The sequence below is a fragment of the Aulonocara stuartgranti genome (assembly GCF_965226115.1).
Source record: "Aulonocara stuartgranti genome assembly, chromosome: 13".
In the NCBI taxonomy this organism is placed as follows: Eukaryota; Metazoa; Chordata; class Actinopteri; order Cichliformes; family Cichlidae; genus Aulonocara; species Aulonocara stuartgranti.
This window is the reverse complement of record NC_138949.1, coordinates 15384965-15406744: the sequence shown is the minus strand read 5'-3', so window position 1 is coordinate 15406744 and position 21780 is coordinate 15384965. Positions and strand designations below refer to the sequence as shown.

Below are 21780 nucleotides of genomic sequence, written 5' to 3'. Positions count from 1 at the left end.
TGAGGCTGGAGCTGAATTGCTGACATTTCCATTATATCAGTGCTGTCACGTTGATCCCGAGTATGTATAATTCTGGCTGTGTTCTGCATATTATTTTAGATAGCTGGGAAAATTGAAGTTTTGGTCTGATGCTGATGGTGCCAGATGATGAGCTGTTGAATCACCAAAACGATTAAACTCCTCGATTAGGTTTATCGCACTCAAAATTTCCACAGCAGTTCATACAGGTGGGGGTATTTCTGTCAGAGGTGCAGCCTGGCCTCAGTAGGCTGTATTGGCAGTTTGATCCCCTGCTCCTTTGGGACTGTGAATGGGCATCCAACTAACTAAAACGATGCTCGAAAGGTCTAAGGACAAATGTTAGACACAATTTTTTTAGTAGGAGAAGAAGCAAACATGAGCTGTTCATGACAATAGAGGAAAACTTGGTACTATGTGGCCAACTGTATGGCTGTCCATCCCAGTGCTGTCAAGCTATTGCACTAAAAGTCAAACATTTGCTTGTATTCCAAGAGGAACAGTTAAAGGATGACCAGAGTCTTTTGATATATGGCACGGGCAGCATGGAAATGTGAACCATATTTCTCGAAGTCTTACAGTCCAAAAGTCAGCCAGATTCATCATCGGGGAACAATGCATACCTCTGTGCAATTTCATAGCAATCCATCAAACAGGGGTATTTCTCTCTGGACCAAAGCGATGGACTTACTGACATTGACATCCCAAGAGCCGTGCCACAAATGAGTTGTGTGACTTTTTTTAACTTGTAATATGTGGGTATTTTTAAACTGACATTTAAATCGCTGGAAACCTTTTTCTGTTAAAAAGTGGTAAGGTACAACATGTGTTTGTTTGGGTTTTTTTTGCTCTATTACAACCACAAAAATTGCAGTTTGTAAATTGCAAATGAAAGAACTGACGCTCCCACGTGCTTTGCCAAATTGAAAGGTTCCCCAGGGCACTTAATAAGCCCATTACAATGCTCATAGGTTACATGGTATGGATATACACAACGTTAATTAGCATTCTGTGTGAGACACCTGAGAGGCGGTATCCCAGCACGCTCTTTAAGGAGAATTATGTTTTGTTTCTGCTCGTCTTTTGGCTGTGGCAGTGTTTTCACTAAAGACTGCTCATGTTATTGCTTTCTTAACTGTTGCTCTTAAACCTATTGATGTAGTTGTTCCAGGTAACCTGTGGCAGCTTGCTTTCAGCACTGGTTTCTCAAGTGCTTTTTTATGTTCCTTCTTTTTTGTCACTGCCAGCTTGTCGCTCTGTCACCGTCATAAGCAGCCACTGATACAATGTTTCTGTTGGATTTTCAGGGTGATGTCGGCCCTCCTGGTCCTCCCGGTCCTGTAAGTAAATCTATGCAACCCCGCCTCACAGAAATAGTCTTTACTATGAGTTGGCATGAAATGGCATTCTTAGGTTTCATCCTGAGAGACAACACACCATGCTGGATGAGTCACGAAAGCATTTGTTTGTACTTTTTTTTTGTATAATTTCCTTTCTTTGACAGTCCTCCAGCTCTGTTCTATCATTAAATATATACTTTTTCGTTCTTTCTTTCTGTCTTTCTTTTTTTTTTTTTAATATGAGCAGGGGATCAGTGTTGATAAAGGGCACCAAACATGGGCAGCCTTTTTAAGGCAGATGAGATTAGTCATGTTGAATTTCTCTGGAAATAGCTCCCTCCTTTTTTCAGATAATGAATTCACTGATAATTGGCAGCTCCCTGAGAACTATAAACCACATGCATATCTGGGAATTGTGCACGGAATAGCTTTCACGGCGCTGAAAAGCTACGAACTGTGACTTTTTGTGTGTCTGGCATCCACAGAACGCATTTGCACTCATCAGATGTTAAAATCCTTCGCCTGGGAGTCTTTGTCGTGTGAAGTAATGGGGGTCACGCGGTACACGGCCCGCTCGTGGTGCTCATAATTTTAAATTACAGAATTACAAACCATTACAAGCCCCGATCTTACTTTTTTTCCCATTTGCGCGACAGTTTCAGCTGAAAGGCAGATCAGAAACAGAAACACTGACGTCACAGTGGATGTCTGACATATGCTGAAGGTGGTACAGAGTGGGTGGCGCTGGCATGATAGAACTCATTACTTAGACATTTTAAAGACAAAAATACACTGTGACGAATCAGGTAAAGATCTCTGAGGCGGCAGTAATGACTCCAAAGGGAGGCAGCAACTATTTGTAGCCTTTTTTTTAAAGGAAAGAAAGAAAAAAGGATAAAAAAGTATCAAATGAAAACAGTCTCAAAGTCTTTGTGTCTTAAAAGACTGACATTTAGAGGACTCGGCCCTAATGGGTTTTGTTCTAAAGATCTGCTTCCTATTGAACTTCTGAAGGCTTTAGACGTGAGCTTGGAAACAAAGTTTGATGGCTTTGATTCTCATTCTCACTTTCATTGCTCGTTAGCAAATGATTCATAAGGAAATTAGACAACTTAATTATAGAGTGAACAAATATCACTCAATTTCTGCTGGTTTCACTGGTTTCTGTGTACCCAACAAAAATGTAATTTGATAAAAATGTACGTCAATGCAAGTGTCGTTTTGTTTATTTGTTTGAATTTCGTTTCTACTCGTGGATTAAGACTTTTTCTATCGAAACAGAAATAGAAATTGTGTTCATTGTTGTGTAGTGAGGTGTGGGCCACCCAGGATATATGAGATGTGTACTAGAGCACACGGCAGAGAGGAAAACATTAGTCATTTGATAAATGAGGCTATTTGAATATTTAGTACCAGGCTCTGTCTGTGCTCTCTGCTTTCCCGTGGCAGATAATTTTGGCAGTTAAACATTGATTTCCCTTACACAGCAGAAGCGAGGGTTCAGATCATTACCATCCCTTCATAAACCTTCTTGTGCCTGTGTTTATTAGTGACAGGGAGGAGCAGTGCGCTTACAGGCATGCATGGTCATCACTTCCCCCAATGTCCTTAAAGTGGCAAAACAGTCTTTTTAGCTCTGAGACTGTGCTGTTTTTTATTGTCCCCGCCTTTAAAATAGAGCTTATAATCTATTAAACTGAATCTGTTATGCCAGGTTATCTGTTATGCCAAATTTGGACAGAAATTGAGTCACATGTTGATGACAATGAGTAAAGGCATTGAGAATATGCAAGTTGAAGGTTGACTGATTGCGCAGGGATGCGTTCGAGGTTTCAGTATCTTTGTCAAATCTTAGTTTGACTATTGTTGCTAAAGGAAGAGAAAGCACCCCAGGGTATGTAGCCTCTTTGCAACAAAATTTCCAAAAGGCTTAGAGACGCATTTAGTAAGGAAATAAGAACAGCTGTAACAGCTGGATAGAGAGGAAAAAAAGGATCAAAGTTAAATGAGAAACAGTCCGGTTACTAATGAAAATGATGTCAGCTGTAGGCACATGCAGATATCTCCCACAGATATGGCTTTTAGTCCCCAGATTGCTCCTGTTTCCTCTTGCTTCTGATATCATTAAATCTTGCAAGAATGACCAGGTTATAACTGCACACAGGCACAAAACACATGGTTAACACAAGAGGCCTTAGGACATTCAGATATAATGAGTTCTGATGATTGCAGATAGATGCACTAGGCCTGAAACATCAGATCCACTTAAAAACCTTTTGTCCACTTTATACCAACATTTCTGTGGTGAAGCTCATATCCAGATTGTATCTGCATCTGCACAGATAGGTCTGCCTTCAGTAAATGTCTCCAGTGTCAGCACTGAAATGTGATTGTGAGCAATCCAACTGAAACAATCGCTCGTATCATCGCCGGCTGAACCGCGCCACCTCTACCCGGCGTGTGCATGCTCTCAAAGGCAATTGTGGTCTTTTGTGAAACTGGATTTTATGGAAAACATCTTTATTTTTCCAAAGCGAAGGATTTTGTGGAGTCACACTTTTGCATGTTTACTCGTTTTCAATTTGTCAGCAGTTTAGCCAGTTCGCTCACAGGTGTATCGACACGTGCACTTTCATTTCAAACTATAATCTGATTAGATGGGGAATGCATTAATGGCGGGTCTAAGCGACAATATGAAACTTAGGAGCTCCGTACAAACACTTTGATTTGCGACTTTAATTTCGGTGCATCGAGTGGTCTTGACCTCGTGCCTTTCGTTAATTTTGTTGTAGCAGGCTCTGCCCAGCTGCACTGTCACTCTGAGCTGTATTGAAAGTATACCGCGAAAGAGAAAGGAAAAATACAGATTTAATCTTTTCTTATCTAACCTGGGTTCAGACCGGTGGCAAGAGAGCCAATTGTGAATTAAATAGGAGCTGCCACTCATGCATTCTTAAAATATTCAGTAGCTCAAATCACTTTGTTTCCTTTTATTTATTTATTTCAGTTTTCACTTGCACTAATTGTGAGATCAATGAACTTTTTAGAGAACACTGTGTCTTTTTCATTACTCCTAGGTGATGACAGCACATGGATTAAGACAGCTTTCGGGAACTGTAAGCAGCTGTTTATGTCACCGAAGATGAAATGTTTATGTAGTGTCTTATTTCCTCGAGCTCCTTGTTCACACTGCACACAAAGTACGGTACAGTCAAATTTTAAAGTCATCTGCTTTCTCCTGTTCTTTTTTGTTTTCTTTTCTTTTCCTTTTTAAGGACGAAATGAAGGAAAGAGCCCTAAAAGGAGAAAAAGGAGATGAGGTGAGATTTTCTGTCATTATTAAGACAATTTAACAACAGGAAACTAAGCATTAGGTCTCAGACATTGCCTCCAACACCACAGTGTGAAAAACACCAATTTCTTACGTAGCGTCAACAAAAGCGGGACTGACATTTGATTTTTGAAAGAACAATGGGACTTCACCTACTGTGCAGTTTCTGAGTTGAATTTCATCCTTGCGCTTTGTAAAGAAGCACAAGGTGAGCCGCTGAATAAATTGGCATGCAATTATTGTTTGGACCTCAAAACAACAGACGCATCTACTGGAAGCAAGCAGATTACAAAAGGCCACTGACGCAGCTATTGGCCAAAACATCAAAAGACAGTCAGCTGAATGAAAAGAGAAAAAAAACAAATCACAAGCAGAGATGCAGAATCAGACTGTCTTTGTCAGTGCATCAAGTTTTAGAAAATCTATAATAAAGTGTCAAGTCTCTGCCTTAATTAAAGTATATTTATGTCAATGCTGAAAGAATCACATGTGAAATATTTGAAATGGAAGGGTTCAAAAGTAAGTGGACACGCCCAGAAGAGCGGAAGAGTGGAGCTGCCTGTCAGATTGAGGCATAAAGAGGTCATCATTCACATGAAGGAGATCCAGAGTCAGAGAGGCGTCAGAGGTTGTTTGCCGTGAAGCAGCACAAAGTGGGAAAATAACTGGTACACAAATATCGTTGATGGCTGGGAAAAATATTTTTGTGGTGTGTAAAAAAAAAAAAAAAAAAAAAAGCCCATTTGTAACTGCACGGCAAGTGAGAAATGTTTTCTGTGTGTCAGCATACATGTGTCCCTGTCAGTGATTAAGACAGCATGACCTCAGAGGATTCAAAACAGGATGCAAAACCATGGTAACCCTGCAAATAGGAGAGAAAAGCGTGCAATTTACAAAAAAAACCAGACCAAAAAAAGAACAATAGGAAGCTACGAGTGCTGTGGAACAATTTTCTGCAATGACACAAAATGACACAAAATTAACCTCAATCAAATGTTACAAAGAGGAGAATGTAGTGGGGAGAAAAAAGGAATAGCTCAAAAACCAAAGGTCATGTGACCTCATGTGTAAAGCATTGTAGCAGTTCTGAAGTGACAGTGCGTACAGGAGCATTATGTGTGGTAATATTCAGAAAAAACATCCTAAACATAAAGTTAGAGAGAGCTTTTCAAGGTGAAGAGTGGGACTATCCTCAAGTGACTGAGTCAAATACTCTAATCTAAGTGTGATTGAGGATGCAATCTGCTTGCTGAAGAACAGACTGGATAGCAGACTATCAGCAGAGAGACCACTCAAAGAGGAAAGTGGAAGTATAGGGAAGGCCTGGAGACTGCAGCCGGTCACTGAGTATATCAGCCCCCTACTAATCAACCCGTAAACACTGAGCACCGTGTTTGTGTCATAACAGCGACACTGACTTCTGCTACAACTCTGAATTATGCCACATTCAGAAGTTTGCAGACGACACAGCCATCATGGGGTGTATCTGGGATGATCAGGAAGAGGAGTACAGAAGTCTGGTGAGGAACTTTGTCGCATGGAGTCACACAAACCACCTGCAACTCAACACCTCAAAGACTAAGGAACTGGTTGTGGACTTCGGGAGGTCTAGAGCAGGTCCACTGCCGGTTCAGATAGAGGGGGAGGAGGTGGAGGTGGTCAACAAGTACAAGTACCTCGGGCTGTGGGTGGACAATAAACTGGACTGGTCATGCAACACAGAGCACCTGTATAAAAAAGCCCAAAGCCGACTGTACTTCCTCAGGAGGCTGAGGTCTTTTAACATCTGCAGGAAGCTCCTGAGGATGTTTTACCAGTCGGTGGTTGCTGGAGTACTTTTCTATGCTGTGGTGTGCTGGGGGAGCAGCACAGCAAAGAAGGACTCATCCAGGCTGGAGAAACTGATCAGGAGGGCTAGCTCTGTGGTCGGCATGAAGCTGGACACTCTGGTGACAGTGGCAGAGAAAAGGACATTAAAGAAACTGATGGACATTATGGACAATGCTGGGCATCCTCTGCACACGGCCATAAACAACCAGAAGAGTCTGTTCAGTGACAGGTTGCTTCTCCCAAAGACAAGAACTAACAGACTTAAAAACTCCTTTGTCCCACACGCCATCAGACTGTTTAACTCCTCTCTGGAGGGGAGAGGGAGGGGAAACAGGAGGACAAAGGAGGGGGGAACAACTAAGCTGTAGTGCCTCTTCACCTCACTGTACAATACCTTTTGTGCAATACTTTTGTAAATAGTCAACGGTGCAATAGACTCAATACTTGAAATGTGCAATTCACTTGTATTTTTATTTTTATTCCTATTTATTCTATTTATCCCCTTCGTATATTTTATTTATATTGTCTCTGTATTTATATATATGTGTGTGTGTATAACTCTGTAACTTCTGTCGGTGCTGTGCTTTTTTGGAAATCGAATTTCCCAGAGGAACCCACCCGAGGGATTAATAAAGTTCTATCTTATCTTATCTTATCTTATCATAGTCGGAGTCAAATTAAAGCTGAGAATTGCCACATTAATCATATTTCGGTGTTTCTTTGTTGAAAAAGCCAGAAGAACAGTGCAAACATTTTAAAAAAAATGTAGTGTGGTATGAAGCCAAGAGAAAAATTTCACACACTCATTTTTTTTCTCAACAGCTGCTGATTTTATTATATTCACATTCTCAGTGCAAGAAAAAAGCTAACTTGGCAAAGGAAATATTCTGTGTTTTAACCTTCACATCATATGCTAACTTCACGAAAGTCCTTGAAGACTTTTTTTTTAAACCTTAACCACAGTCAGCCAGAGAAATGGCTTGGATCTTTATACACATCTTGAGAACGGATGTTTTTCTGTTTCCTTTACTTTCTGCAGGGGGAGAGAGGCGCTCAAGGACCGCAAGGCTTCAAGGTGACTTATCAAAGACTTAACCTTTGCACTAAAACTTGAGTATCTACTGCCAAGAAAATAAGGCTACAAAATTCCTTCCTGTCCAACGTAGTACTCTCTGTAACTCTCCACACAAGCTCCACAGTGTTTGTACACCAGTAGTCGCAGCAGGGTATTACTGATTTCTCTGTCGGATTCTATTTTTTTTAGAAGGGATCCTTTCTTCGGTGTATATTTGGTAGGTTGGCAGTAACCCTACGAAGTCCAGTGATGTTATTGAGCTGTTACCGGAGGGTACCGTGCTGCACAAAGTTTCTTTCTGTTGTTTAGGTTTCACCAAATACTCCAAAACATTCATGGAGCACACAAAAGTTCTGCTAAACACTGAACTCAGAAAGAAATCAAATCTATGTAGTTTTTCTCTCAGCGCTGTATGACAAAGCACAGAGGTCAAGATGTTTTTCCTGCAGTTTCCTGCCTCCCGTGTGCGTCTTATTCACCCTTTTTGGTGATTTAACAGGGAAACATGGGGCCGCCAGGACTAAAGGGAGATCAAGGACCAGAGGTGAGGCTTTGTGTTTATCTCTGGGGTGCTGTGCCATTTAGAGTAGGTCAAACTTTGAAGTCTAAAAATGTGCTAAATACAAGGTAAAATGATACACGTATAGGCATGAAAGGCCATTATAGCTTTGACCGAGGAGCAGAATAACAAGAGCTGCTGAGGTTTTGGTCATTGATGGAAGGAAAATAAAGTAAAATGCACTGAAATTCAGAGTTCAGTCCAAATTAAATAACTCTAAATCTGCAGTTTTGGTGTTTCTAAGCCTGTTTTGTAAATGTAGTCTTTTGAATAATGCTCATGATGATATCAAGTGTTAATTAAGAAGACTCTGTCTCAGTGCTACTGTAAAAGATGTACTGTGAGATAAAAGCCAAGATACAGTAAAAATTCAGTTTCCATGGTAACATATGAATCATTTAGATCATCCTCACATATAAAAACAATACAGTTCAAAATGGAAGTGAATATGAGAAGCTTTTACAGAATAACAGCGTCGCTTTAACTTGAAATACCGCATGCATGCAAATATACTGCTGCTCAGGCAACGTTTCATGAAATTCTTTGGAAAGTCAGTGTTTGCATTGTAGCTGGGCTGGGCAAGAACACCCAAAGCCCAGAAATCATATCTATAACCAAACAAAGAGAATCAAATATCCATAGTGTTGGTTTTCCTTTGTGTTTTTCCAGGGGAAGCAAGGCCCTCCTGGATCCACTGGAGCCCCAGGACTCCCGGGCAAGCCAGTAAGTGTTCTGGCATCATAAACACCAGCACTTCATGTCAAGTCTTCCTTTTTCTCATCGCCTTATCTGTCACCTTGCCGTATCGTCCTCTTTCTTAACGCCGCCAGCCAAATAGAGAGATAAATAGATAAACCTCAGCAGGCAGAGATAGAGAAGAAGTAGGGGAGAAAAGTCCAGAATTTTTACACAGACGATCAGTAATCAAATTTAAGAATTAATTAGTGGAAAGAGGCAAATCTAAGCGCTTTATGCCGGGAACGGAGGCAGAGGCCCAATCTGTTCTCCACACCTGCTTCGGTAATGAGCATCTGTCTTTATTCAAAAGCAGGGAGGGAAAAGAGGCATTTCATAAATCCTGGCTAAGGGAAATTATGTTGGAACACAGCAGCCTGCTGAAGCAGTGAGGAGGAGGAGATAAATGTGTGTGAGAAGATGAAGGCCTGGTGATAGATGTGTCTCTTTTCACCACTATTTACAGGGCTCACCAGGGGAGCCAGGGGTACCTGGGAACGATGGACTGAAAGGAGAAAAGGTAGGTAAACTTCAAATCAAGTCCTCACCTGAAAGCAAAGAAAAATGAAGCTATGATGTTTTATTACAGGTTCAACATGCCAGACAACTTGCTAAGATGCCTTTTAGATTACTTGCCCTTCGTCCAATCCTCAGTCATTGTGTAACTTTGTGTTCCTGTCTCCGGTGCCTCTCACTCCTCTGTTTTTGCACACAAATGTTTTTTTCTTCTTCTTGCAGTTATATTCCAAACACTTTGCTGAAAGTGGCAAACTAGAAAAGTGGAAAAGTGTGCAGCTGACATGCATATTTGATGGGGTTTGTTACTTGTCAGAAAGAATGAAGATGCACTCAATTCTCCCCACCCACCAGAGTCACTCTGTTATTCTCCAGAGCAGAGAAATAGACCTAGAGTGCTTAAGCCTCCTATATTCATTCACATAAAATGCTTAAGCCTCGTTTTTTCCATTGTATAATCCTCCTTTGTCAAATTTGCTATACTGACTCCAATCTAAGAGGCACTTCATTCGTGTGGCGCTCTATGAATAAATAGGAGAAAAAAATAAGCAGCGTCTGTGGCTTAAATATGAGGCTGGGGGTAGAAGGCAGTTAGCGTAGCATAGAGTAAAAAATGTTAGCAGATGCAGCAATTAACAATGTTTATACATACATATATATGTATATTCTTATTAGGAACTTTAAAGATAACTAGTAAATATAGTATATTGTCAGCTTAATCAATCAAGCAATCATGACTTTTTTAAAATGGGACTTTACTGTGGAAGACTGTCTCTTGAGCAGTAATAGCTGCTAATATTATTGACAAAACAATAAAATGCTACAATTCTTTCATTTATTTTTCAAGCAGTATTTTCCAAAAACAAGCAAAAAAGGAAAAGAACAGCTATATGAATGCTAAGCATGGTGGCAGTCTTTACCCAACAATGCTGACATGCTCATTTGTAGCAGCTAGTCATTACCACCATGCTAAAAATTGATAAGTATCAATAAAGCACTGTTGAGGTTGATAGCAAAGGCATAGCAAAGAACAGATGAGGAACAAAGTAACTCACTCAGTTAAGGTCAAACTTCCTGTTTCAACAATAAGACAGAGCCCAGGAAAAAAATGGCATCTGTGGGAGAGATCCAGGGAGAAAACTGCTGACCAAAAAGAAATAAACATCTTGATGATCCCTAAAATTTAAGAGGAAAATCATTCTCTGAAATTTTTCAAAGCTTTCAGTCCCTTTGCATCTGCCATAAAATAAACATGCCATTTCATAAAAAGATCACCATAGCAACAGTCAAACATGGTTGTGGAAGTGATTTAACAAGGGGAGCAGTTGTTTTTTTCACATAGGGTCAGGTGGGTTTGGATAGGGTTTTTTTGATGATTTAAAACATGTGAGTGTGACAAATATGCAAAACAAAAGGTTCTCCCACTAACATGATGCGCTGGTGTTGACATCGTTCACATGTGCATCCTTGCATCTTCTCACCCTTTTTTTCACCTCACTGTGTCTAACTAACACTGCACTTTCTTTGGCTTGTTAAGAAGACAGGGCTGGTTTAATGTTTTTTTATGGAGAAATTTCTAAATAGCATCTGTCTTTCTGTCTGTAGGGGGACTCTGGTGGAATGATCGGCCCACCAGGACCTCCAGGTCCTAAGGGTGAGCCTGGCGAACCTGTGGGTGGATATATGGTGGGTATTATATCAAATGTAGACAGTAACCTCACCTTGTTGGGTTCAGCTCTGAAGACACAGGATACAGCATTAAAAACTATTAATGCAGTCCAATAAAACAGCAGATGGAAACACAGGAGACTTTCAGAAATGCAGATCACCTGCAAACAGCTAGAGTAGCAGCAGGCAAGTTAAAGAAACTAGGTCCTCCAGCAGCGCAGATGCAATGATGTTATGAAGTAGCAATATCATTAGATAGTCCACCATCACATATCCCCATCCTGGATAATCACCTATCCTCGTAATTGGAGCACATAGCTGTTCAGTTTCTTTTATAGACATGGCTCTGCATATAGAAATGTTCATTATAGCTTTCCCAAAGAGGCTGTGCATGTGCAGCCACAGCCTCAATCCCGGTTGATGGCACTCGCACTTCTCAATCACCTGTGGACTTCTGCAGCTTTAAACAGTCGTGTTTGTTTGTGTGTGGAAACACCAATCTGAACATTAAGCCCAACAGCAGACCTACTGATCAAGCAAGCCATGGGTACCGTGAGCAGAGTAATAAAGGAAAGATTGTGTTCAGGCCGACGTATTTAAACCTCTTAACATTCTCCTGCACTGGGAAAATTGGAAAGGGATTGAAAAACACGGCTGTGGGTGTCAAGATGGGGTGTTTACCACGTGAAAATGACCTCTCACAGTGTTGTATGCAATAGGTGAAAAAGCTAAACTAAGAAAAATGGCTTTCATTTAAAGCAGACATATTTCTGTCTTTTGAAAATACCATTAGTGTGCGGAGATGTAGGAAGAAATGTCCTTAGCATTTATGGACGTTATCATATAAGACAAAGGTAAGGGAAAAGGAAATAAACAAAACATATCTTTAATGAGTTAGCCTGCTCAAGCAGCTAAGGACAAAGCCACTTTTATTCATGCGGGGTCGCCACAGCAGGTAGCGCCACACATTTGATTTGGCAGATTTTTGTATTCAGTGCCCTTCCTGACACAACCCCAAAGGAATCTGTTTCTCCTTCCACGATCGTTTCCTTGTTAGGCAACTGTATAAACCACTGAACTAAGATGTCACACACTTTGTTGAGCTTGCCTTCAACTGAATAATAACCAGCTAAGTCTTTGTACTTTAAACATGCTGTTTATATAAATTTCTATAAATTTATGATCTACTCTCACATACCGAGGGAGAAGTTCTGTTTCTGTAGAGTGGAAGTGCCCCACTAATGTCATCAGATCTCTTTGGTTTCAAAAGTTCTGTACTTCCCAAACTTTAGTGTTTTACGTTTGACTGAACTGGTCCATTTCTCCTCAAAACTGTAAGAACTGCTGTGTTGGCTCAAACCCAGCTTCTGCCCAGCTAATTTACAATGTAGGACTTGCACCAGAAATACATGCTGACCACAGAAATCAATGTCTCATCTGGATGGTACAGTAAATAATGCCCGCACCTCGATTCCAATTAAGGTTTTTTGTTTTCTCCCCCACCCCCCACCCTCTCTGTGGTACGGCATTATCACCTTGCATCTGTACAGTGAAACTAATCAAATTGTTGTAAGCAGTATTGAACATGTGCTCATAAGGCAACACTGTAATGTGTGTAGCTCATACTGATTCAAGACTCCTGTTTGAATTAAAGCACTAGGGCTGCTTCTCGGGCCTTACCTCAGTTCTCAAAGAGAATTGCTGATCAGTGTGCAGTGAATTTCTATTCTAAAGTCTTCTTTGTTTTTTTGTTTTGTTTTTGTTTTTACAGGGGGACGGGTTGCCTTTAACTAGAGGGTCTCGTGGACCTAAGGTAGGTCCTCCAACATCACCAAATAAGCAATAAAAAGTGAAAAAGAAACAATTCAGCTAAATAAATTTAATTGTACTACAAAAAAGAAGAAGTTGTAACAAATAGCTTACCTGGCACGAATTCCAGGATAGCATGAGCTTGAAAATGTGTCACGGGAATGAAAACGTCCACACTTTGCTTTGTTCTACAGAACCTGACACCGACTACATGTGTCATGTTCTGTAATGATGTAACATTATGTAATCCTAGGCTGAGACCTTAGGGCTCTGTGTGGCTATCTGAACACTTTGTTCAGATCTATTGGTGCAATATTCCTCTGTGGGAAAAAGTAAGTGCAGCCTTGGCTTTACGCGGTAGCGCTGCTCCATTTAACTTTTGTGTTTTGCATCATTGTCCTCCTGGTCGTACTGTGCCTCACTCAAATTCTTGACCACCTTTCCATGTAAAGTTTCCTCATTTGCAAAATGTTGCTCTTGCATGCAGTGCCCACGTTAAATCCCCTCCATAAGCATTCCAGTGAGATTCTGATAGGATCTTGTGTGTAGTTTTTATTTGGCCAGACCCTTCTTTAACCTTTAATTTTCTTCTTTTTGAGCCATTCTTTGCTAAATTTACCCGTATGCTTGAGGTTATTATCCTGTTGAAAGGTAGCTTTTTGAACACATTGCCTTCAAGGACACTGCTTTACAGCTTCTCCTTAAAACTGGCCTCTGGTCTATTGCGTTTAAACCATTCTCTCTGATTTCCTTGAGCGCATTATTCCAACAAACCTACCTTGAAGTTTATTATCAAACTAATTTTTCTTTGATGGTCTTTTTTGGATTTCACTTAAACATTACACAATAAAGTTTTGAGGTTCTTGGAGACTTTTTTTTTACTGCTCTACATCATCTTCCATGTTATTTACTTTTTTTAACATGAAGATATATCTCCTGAAGTCCATCTAATACCAGCTGGAAATCACTAATATGACTGATATCACTGAAATTGTCATAACATGCTTGGATATCAAAGAGATTTCATTCTTTTTTCTGATCACTTTGTACTATCAATATCAGTGGATTTGACATGGAAAAATAATTGCACAGTTGAGTATCTTATGTATCATACGTAGGCAAAATGATGGACATAATTAAAATCTGCATGATAACGGCCTTCACCGCGGTTATGTTTTCTTTCTTTACCCTTTAAGCAAAGAGGCACAAGATAACAGGAAATGGATTCTGGCAGTCTTTGAATACTTAATGAGCAATGCAGCAGCCCTTCCTTTAGCTGGATTCACCATCATTAAATCATCACTGACCACTCCCTTGTGTTTGTGTTAGGGTGAAAGAGGCATCCCGGGATTGCCCGGAGACCACGGTGAAAAGGGCGAACCTGGGGAGAGCATTACAGGGCCACCTGTGAGTATGATGTCGTATTGATTGGTCAGTGAGCACCAAACCATTTATTATTTAGTGGCACCCTTGAAACATTTCAGATTCCTGCTTTTGTCTTAGGCGTGGAAAGAATGGGCTACTCTCTGAATACTGGAGATGTGTTTTTATTAGAAACATCGGTCATTACTTGCTCTCTCGCCTCATCATGCACGCTCTGGGGTGCTAGTTTGAAACTCAGATTTGACAGTGAGTGAGTCTGTGTTCATTTTTGAAACACAGGGTTGTAGACAGAGAATCAATAGATCAAAAGGTGTCTAACACAATTCCTTTATTGGATCCTGGGTGCTAGAGGGCAGGTGGTGTTAACAAGATGTGTGATGTGTTTTTAGGGCCCCATGGGACCCACCGGGGAGCCAGGAATTGAGGTGTGTGCGATAAATTTTCTGTATCCACAACACAAACAAGATGTTCAAGTCGATTTTTAAAAATGTTCGTCCAATTAGCCATGGATCTCTTCTTGGCAATTTTGTTACAGCACTATTAACAGTAAGTGTGGGTGACTGTATAGGGCAACACTGCTAGCCTCTATCTTGGTATTTTTCAGGGCTCTCGTGGACCCCCGGGTCCATTTGGCCCCCCAGGAGCTCCAGGAAGAGAGGTGAGTTAGGACAGCCTGTCCTTCCACTGTTTTCCACTCCCTTGCACGTTTACAGATAAAAGATGGCCAGAAGCATGGAGAAATGTCAGCTACCAACTGTGGATGAACAAGTACAATGTATCACAGCTCCTGGACACAAATCCCCACCAACTGAGAAGAGTGTGAAAGCTGAAAGTTATAGCCTTGCCTGTGTGCTTCATATCGTAACCAGAAGTGCTGTTAACTCCTTGTTCTGTCTCAATTAAAGGGCTCCCCTGGTAGGCCAGGTCCACCGGGGCCTGCTGGACCTCCAGGTGAACCAGTAAGTAAGAAAATCTCTGTTTTGCTTACAGCGGTTCAGCATCACTGATCAGCCATGAGACCTACTGAGATCACCTTAAAGTCAAACTCAGTATTCAGACTGTAGCTGCAGTTTTGGGATAATAAGTAGCTGTAGTTCTAGTGTTCAGCAACCGACACCACATTCAGGAAAATGTTCCAGTTTACAACAAATTGGCGGCCCCCTGTTGTTAGAGCATATTTTTATTCCTTTCTTGTGTCTTTGTGAGTTTCAAATGAGGAGCATTTACTAAAGTGCTAATAGCTGTAGTGTGACTCACCATTCCTACCGCTGCTGCATCAAAGCCTTGAAATTTTTGCATTTTAGCCCATTTATATTCATGCGTTGTAAAGACGCATGAAAGCCATTTATACCATTTTATGTTGTTTTTTTTTTTTTTTTAAATACACGGGCTTCACATCAAAATGTTGTTTTTTTTTCTCAGCTTCAGAGAACAACAATATTTTGAAGATTTGGGATCATGTCTTCCAAAATAACAAAGTTATTAAACCGTTTCCTCAAGCAATCCAGATAAAACTGAGAATGAAACACTTAAAGCAAACTTTGTTAAATATGTTCAAGGAAAAAAAAATCGCATTCCAGGCATGTAAGTCAGTCTTGTGTGCCTTGTGATGTTTTATTAAAAGAAGCAGTCGAGCAAAAATAAACAACTGCAGAAATCTCAAAAATAAAGAGAGATGAGATTTGAAATTAAGGTTTTTTTTGTTTTGTTTTTTTTGCTTCTTTTTTCCTAACAGACTGCCCTGCCGATTTTTGGAGACATGGGTGCTTTGCTTAAGGTATTTATATCTCCATAGTTGATGATAATTGCATTGTTTTCACAGAACAATTGCATGCAAAAGCGTGAGGGTTGGTATTTAAATTGAACAGCATTTGCCGGCTTGAAACAGTACTATCCCACTAATACATGGATGCAATCACTTGAGAGATATTGTGAGAAAGCCCTTGAGTGCCTTCATCAGGATGACTGGGAGAAGGAGATCCAGAAAATAAAAGAAAACAATTTCACGAGAAAGCCCGGATTACTCATTCACCAGAGGTGCACAGTGTGACAACATGTTTAGTAAAGCCTCTCAGTGTGACAATGAAATATTGAAATATCACACAAGTGCAATGCAAATAAAGTGAAAAACAAGATTATAAAGAGATTACTGTCTCAAAAGATAAGATCGGCTTCAGATATGCATTGTATACAGTTTTACAGAAGAATAATTGCTAAATAGCACTTCTCCATTCAAACAATGTGTCACCACTTGATCCAAAAGCCTCAAAACACTCACGCAAAATGACTTCTCTTCTGCCCTAGCTCCGTTTTAATTGTCTCTTCTCTACATTTTACATTACTTAAACCTTAACCCTCAATATGTAAATCTGAACGAATGTTAACTTTTGGGACATATTATATAAGTTTGTCCCAAAATCAGCAGACAGGCTGTCACGGCTCGGGGCAGCGGCCGTGTGAAGAGTGGAAGGAGGACTCAAACGCAGCACTATTTCAGACGTGAAGGGTGATTTATTGACAATACTGAACATAAAGTGGAGATGGCAAACAGAACTAAGGACGAACTAAACTGGGAGAAACTACACAAAGGAGTGGCAAACCTGAACATGAAGGGAGAACAGCAGGGAGAGCACGCAGGGAAATTCACCGGGTATGAACACAGACGACGCGACGAGGAGCAGAGGAAAACACACACTATAAGTACACAAAGACACACTGGGAAATCACACACACAGGTGGGGGAAACAGCTGGACCTGATTAACCTGACGAGACAGGGGAACACTAACACCAGGGACCAATAGAGGGAGCACAAACCCAGAACCCAGTGTCTAAAATCCCAAACACAAACCATCCCAAAACAGCCCAAGAATAATAATGAAAGTAATAACAATAAAGAACATAAACACAAAGTCACTGAGTCATGGCCGCAGGACCATGACAGTACCCCCCCCCCCCCCCCTCAAGGGCTGGCCCCCGACAGCCACAGAAACACACCACCAGACCCGGGCGGGTGGCAGGGGGCCCAGGACGGAGGGACCGGGCCATGACCAAAACGAAGGCCCCAGAGTCCCAAACAAACGTTCACAAAACTCACAGGGGAGCAGAGTCCGATGCACAGTTCAGGCGGCCGGCCACGAAGAAGGCCGTGGAGGCGCACAAAAGGTTCAGGAGGCCGGCCGTGCGGAAGGCAACGGCGGCCGCTCAGGCGAAGAGGGTCCGGGGGCCAGCCGTGCGGAAGGCAACGGCGGCCGCTCAGGCGATGGCGGTCCGGGGGCCGGCCGTGCGGAAGGCAACGGCGGCCGCTCAGGCGATGGCGGTCCGGGGGCCGGCCGTGCAGAAGGCAACGCCGCTGTGATTAGCAGAGGTGTGGACTCGAGTCACATGACTTGGACTCGAGTCAGACTCGAGTCATTAATTTTATGACTTTAGACTTGACTTGAAAAAATGTTCTAAGACTTGTGACTTGACTTGGACTTTTACACCAATGACTTGGGACTTGAATTGGACTTGAACCGGTTTACTTGAAAAGACTTGATATTTTACCCCAAATATAAAATTTAACATGCATATTATATAGAGATTGAAAATGTGACGTCATTCACGGGTAGAACCGCAAAGGATTCTGGGAACTCGTGGCAAGCGGTACTAGCGCACGCAGGCTTTCAATTAAAATCAGTCACACAGCGATAAAAAGAAACACAAAAATGTCAAGAAGCTGTTGTATTATTAACTGCAATAGCCGGTCGCATGACAGCCACGGGAAGCCGACGGGTAAAGAGATCGGTTGTTATCGGATTATGTCGTTGAAGAGAAATTGTTCCAGCCATGTTTCCGAAGTAACAAAGAGGCGACTGGATTGCAGCCATTCAAAGATCAAATATAACGTCCCAGAACCCTCCAGCTCACAGGTTAGTCTGCTCCAAGCATTTACACAAAGGTCAGTCTGCTGTTGTAGTTAATACGTCATTTTTCTTAACATAATTGGTGATATAGGTTACAAGCAAGTCTGGCGCTGAACAGAAATTGTTGCGCTATGCTCCTTTATTTATTGTGCATAAATAGTAAATTATCCTGACACAATATTGCGTTTCGCTTCTGTTATTATGGTACATTGACAAAAACACATACTTTTATTCACAGGATAAAACAGGTTTTTTGTATCACTAATTGTCCAGTACGATTACAGCATACAGTATTATTGTCACTGCTACATTTCTGTGATGCTACCAGAAATTATTTCCACTACTAATTAATTACCGTTGAGCTCAAAGGTTATATTAATAAACGGTTAACGAATGTGTATTTATGAAGACGATTTGTGAGACTGGTAAACTTATGATACGTACGATGGTCTTTCGTTCTACACGGTGCATTTCAAGGTCCTGCACCCATCCGTCGGTAAACTGTACCTGGGCTTGTTGCAGTGACCTGAAGTTACTAAACTTCATGAGTGTATGCACTCACTCCAAGAACCGTATAATTATAAATATGCATATAAATATGCTACGATGAGATAGCTGACTTCATCTAACTAGCAAATGTTTTCCAGGCTACGTTGGTGATACAGTTTTTTTTTAATGTGTATGATATTTTTGTCATGCGATTTTAAAGCTGGTCCTACAAGCGCATCCAAGAACAACATGCAGCTTATCTCAGAACTGTCGGTGAAAATTATTCTTGGAGCTAGGTTTAATTGAGCTGCATTTTAAAGAGGTGCAATTTTACAATTTGTGTATATTTTCTAAGTTCACTATTTTGTATGTGTTGAGAAAAACACAGATTTTAAAATTACATGGTCTAATATTTACATTTAGCATATAACTGCAACATTATTTTTTCGTTTGTTTTTTTTAAAGACTCGAAAGGACTTGAAATTCAAAGTTTCAGACTTGTGACTTGACTCGGACTTTTACACCAGTGACTTGAGACTCGACTCTGACTTGCCTGACATTACTTGAGACTTGACTTGAGACTTGAGGATAAAGACTTGAGACTTACTTGAGACTTGCAAAACAATGACTTGGTCCCACCTCTGGTGATTAGTACTCTTGAGACCTCGATGACACCTTCAAAAAAAAGCGCTAAACACATTTAATACGGGTATTGTTTTTCTTTTCATTCATGTCAGTAACAGCATGCTCTTATTATTTTGCCATTGTGTTGAAGTCTTTGAAGATTAGGCTTAAATGGCAATATTGAAACGATGGCTTTTCATTTTATTTTTCAAATTTAGTGAGATTTTGTTGTTGTTGTTATTTTTGAAATGCATTTGTTTTTACTGCCTTTTTCCAACTTAAACTTCCTAATTCTTTTCTGTGCTAGGAGTAGAGTCTATAGTGTATCTAGAATAGATCAAGATGCGATACAGTGCAATGCGATAAGATACGGTGAGATGAGATGTGATACAATATACATTTTTCTGGGGTCAGTGCTGAAATGCCATTGTAGATTTTATGTGCGCCGTAAGTATGTAGCTGGCAAAAAAAATTCAGTATCCACATGTAAAAATGGTCTTAGTAAAAGCTGTAAAGCAGCACTGCTCAAAGTCACTTGAGCAAAATATCTGGAAAGTCCTTATCAAGATCGAGTAAACTCGTTTTAAAATACTCAAATACAGCATTGCAACAGCTCACTAATCCTGCTGCACATACAGTATGTCCGAGTCACAACGTGCAGCAGTGCCAATGGAGTTGGTCCAATGATATTTAGGTTCTCACCTAAATGTCACAGTCAGTGAGTTTGACAAAGTTCACCACTCACCTCAGTGAGAGACACTCTTGGAGGCACTCTAGGTGGGTTCACATTATTTCTGCTCTGTGGACATTTTGAGAACACTTTATGTCAGTTGGGGTCTTGTCCTCCACCCAGGGGATGTGACATAATAAAGGGCGAAAATACAGTGTTCCAGCTCAGCCTGATGAAATCTTATCTGTGCTTCCACTTTTGCTTCCTGCCTTGCCTGCACTGGTAGAATGCCTGCAGTGTGTGCCAGACGAGAGTCCCAGGGCTGCCTGGACAGAAGGGAGAAAAAGGCTCCCCCGGAGTGCAAGGAGCAGAGGGCTTAGTGGGAGAAAAGGTACAAGTGACTCATTAGCATAGCAGACAATTTAGACAATTTACAAAAAAAATGTGACTTTGATTTGCATTGCACATCATGCTTTCAGTGCTCCTTCATGAATATTTTGAGTGCATGCTTGCGCTATTGAACACAAATCCATTATGGACTCCTTTTCCAAACAGGGAGATCCTGGGGTCAGAGGCCCGATGGGTAACCCGGGAAAAGAAGGTCCAAAGGTAGGCAAGAAGATGTCAAATGTAAACTTGTGAAATAACAAAAATGGATTTTATAAAGATATTACTATATGAATAACCCATTTTATCAGCATGACAAGAATGTGTAGAAGATATAGCCTTATTTTATGATATTGTTTGCTTAAATGTGCATTTAATCTGCTAGACAAAGATTTGCACTGAAAAAAAAGCTTTTCATGAATTTATTTTTGCATTATTCCTGAAAGCCTAAGTAGCTGTTCCACAACTCATATTATTCTGAACACACTTGGGTTTTCACTGCAGAAGTTGTTGCTATGGATACAGTCTTGTACCATGGTGAAATAGGCTAGGCAATTTCAAGTTGTGTGCTGGAAGATGCATTTTGAAATTTATGCCCATCAGACTTTAGTTTAAGGTTTGTTTTTTTTTCTTCCCTTTTTCCTTGTGAAAAACATTCACTTTTCCCTACTTTATTGCTTCTGCTTTCCTGCAGGGAGTAAAAGGAGAGAGAGGGTTCCCAGGCCCTATAGGCGATAAAGGTGATGAGGTGAGTGAAGAAAAAGTTGAATCTAAACAAATTAATCCAGTGGTTATCTAACCAGGTCAGAAGTCACCGTGACATTGAGAAAGAGGTTTTTCAAACGGATGTAAATATATTCTAATGTTGGCCTCATCTTAAAGTCTGTCTGCTCTCAGAGTCTGTTTTCAAAAGAAGCTATCAAAAGCTATCCGCAGAGCTGCATTTGCACTATGCCCTATCTCTTGCTCTCCAAGGAACTACTTTATGAAGAACAAAGCCTGCCCTGCGTGTTTGTGTGTGTTCATTTAAAAAAAGACAGTGTTGAAAGCAGCTGAGAAGTTTCCCATAGGTCAGCTTTCAGCACTGAACTGCCATGGCAGAAGAGTTTTACTAGCAGGCACACTTGCTACTAGATTATAACAGCTCAATAAAAGACATGTTTTGGTCAGATAGCAGGTTTATTTTTCTTTCAGTGATCAAAGAAATGCATGCAATGGCATCTCTAAAATATAGCAAACAATACACTATAGGGCCTAGTCGCCAAATAAATTAATAAAGTTGTCGCATGATGAAGTGCCCCACAGTAGAAAATGTGATGTTCTGCTGCTTCTGCATACTCAGATAAGCTCTAAAGGAAAGAAAATACAAGCATAAGCTCAGAAGTCATTACAGTGTATAGAAAAGCTTTTGAATTCATCCTTTAAAATGTAGCATAGATTTTA

The 21780-nt window shown here is 40.7% G+C and overlaps 1 protein-coding gene across 6 annotated transcripts in view; it reads left to right on the top strand.

The window, feature by feature from the left end:
* Positions 1 to 21780, top strand: part of LOC309720949 (uncharacterized protein) — a 105332-nt gene that overhangs the window by 63205 nt on the left and 20347 nt on the right. For all 6 annotated transcript variants that reach the window (XM_082558205.1, XM_082558206.1, XM_082558208.1 and 3 more), the window contains 17 exons: positions 1326 to 1358; positions 4436 to 4474; positions 4634 to 4678; positions 7559 to 7594; positions 8094 to 8138; positions 8823 to 8876; positions 9355 to 9408; positions 11010 to 11090; positions 12844 to 12885; positions 14211 to 14288; positions 14654 to 14689; positions 14869 to 14922; positions 15170 to 15223; positions 16000 to 16041; positions 20237 to 20341; positions 20506 to 20559; positions 21032 to 21085. In XM_082558205.1, the coding sequence (XP_082414331.1) occupies positions 1326 to 1358; positions 4436 to 4474; positions 4634 to 4678; positions 7559 to 7594; positions 8094 to 8138; positions 8823 to 8876; positions 9355 to 9408; positions 11010 to 11090; positions 12844 to 12885; positions 14211 to 14288; positions 14654 to 14689; positions 14869 to 14922; positions 15170 to 15223; positions 16000 to 16041; positions 20237 to 20341; positions 20506 to 20559; positions 21032 to 21085 (906 nt within the window). The remainder of the gene's footprint in view (positions 1 to 1325; positions 1359 to 4435; positions 4475 to 4633; positions 4679 to 7558; positions 7595 to 8093; positions 8139 to 8822; positions 8877 to 9354; positions 9409 to 11009; positions 11091 to 12843; positions 12886 to 14210; positions 14289 to 14653; positions 14690 to 14868; positions 14923 to 15169; positions 15224 to 15999; positions 16042 to 20236; positions 20342 to 20505; positions 20560 to 21031; positions 21086 to 21780) is intronic.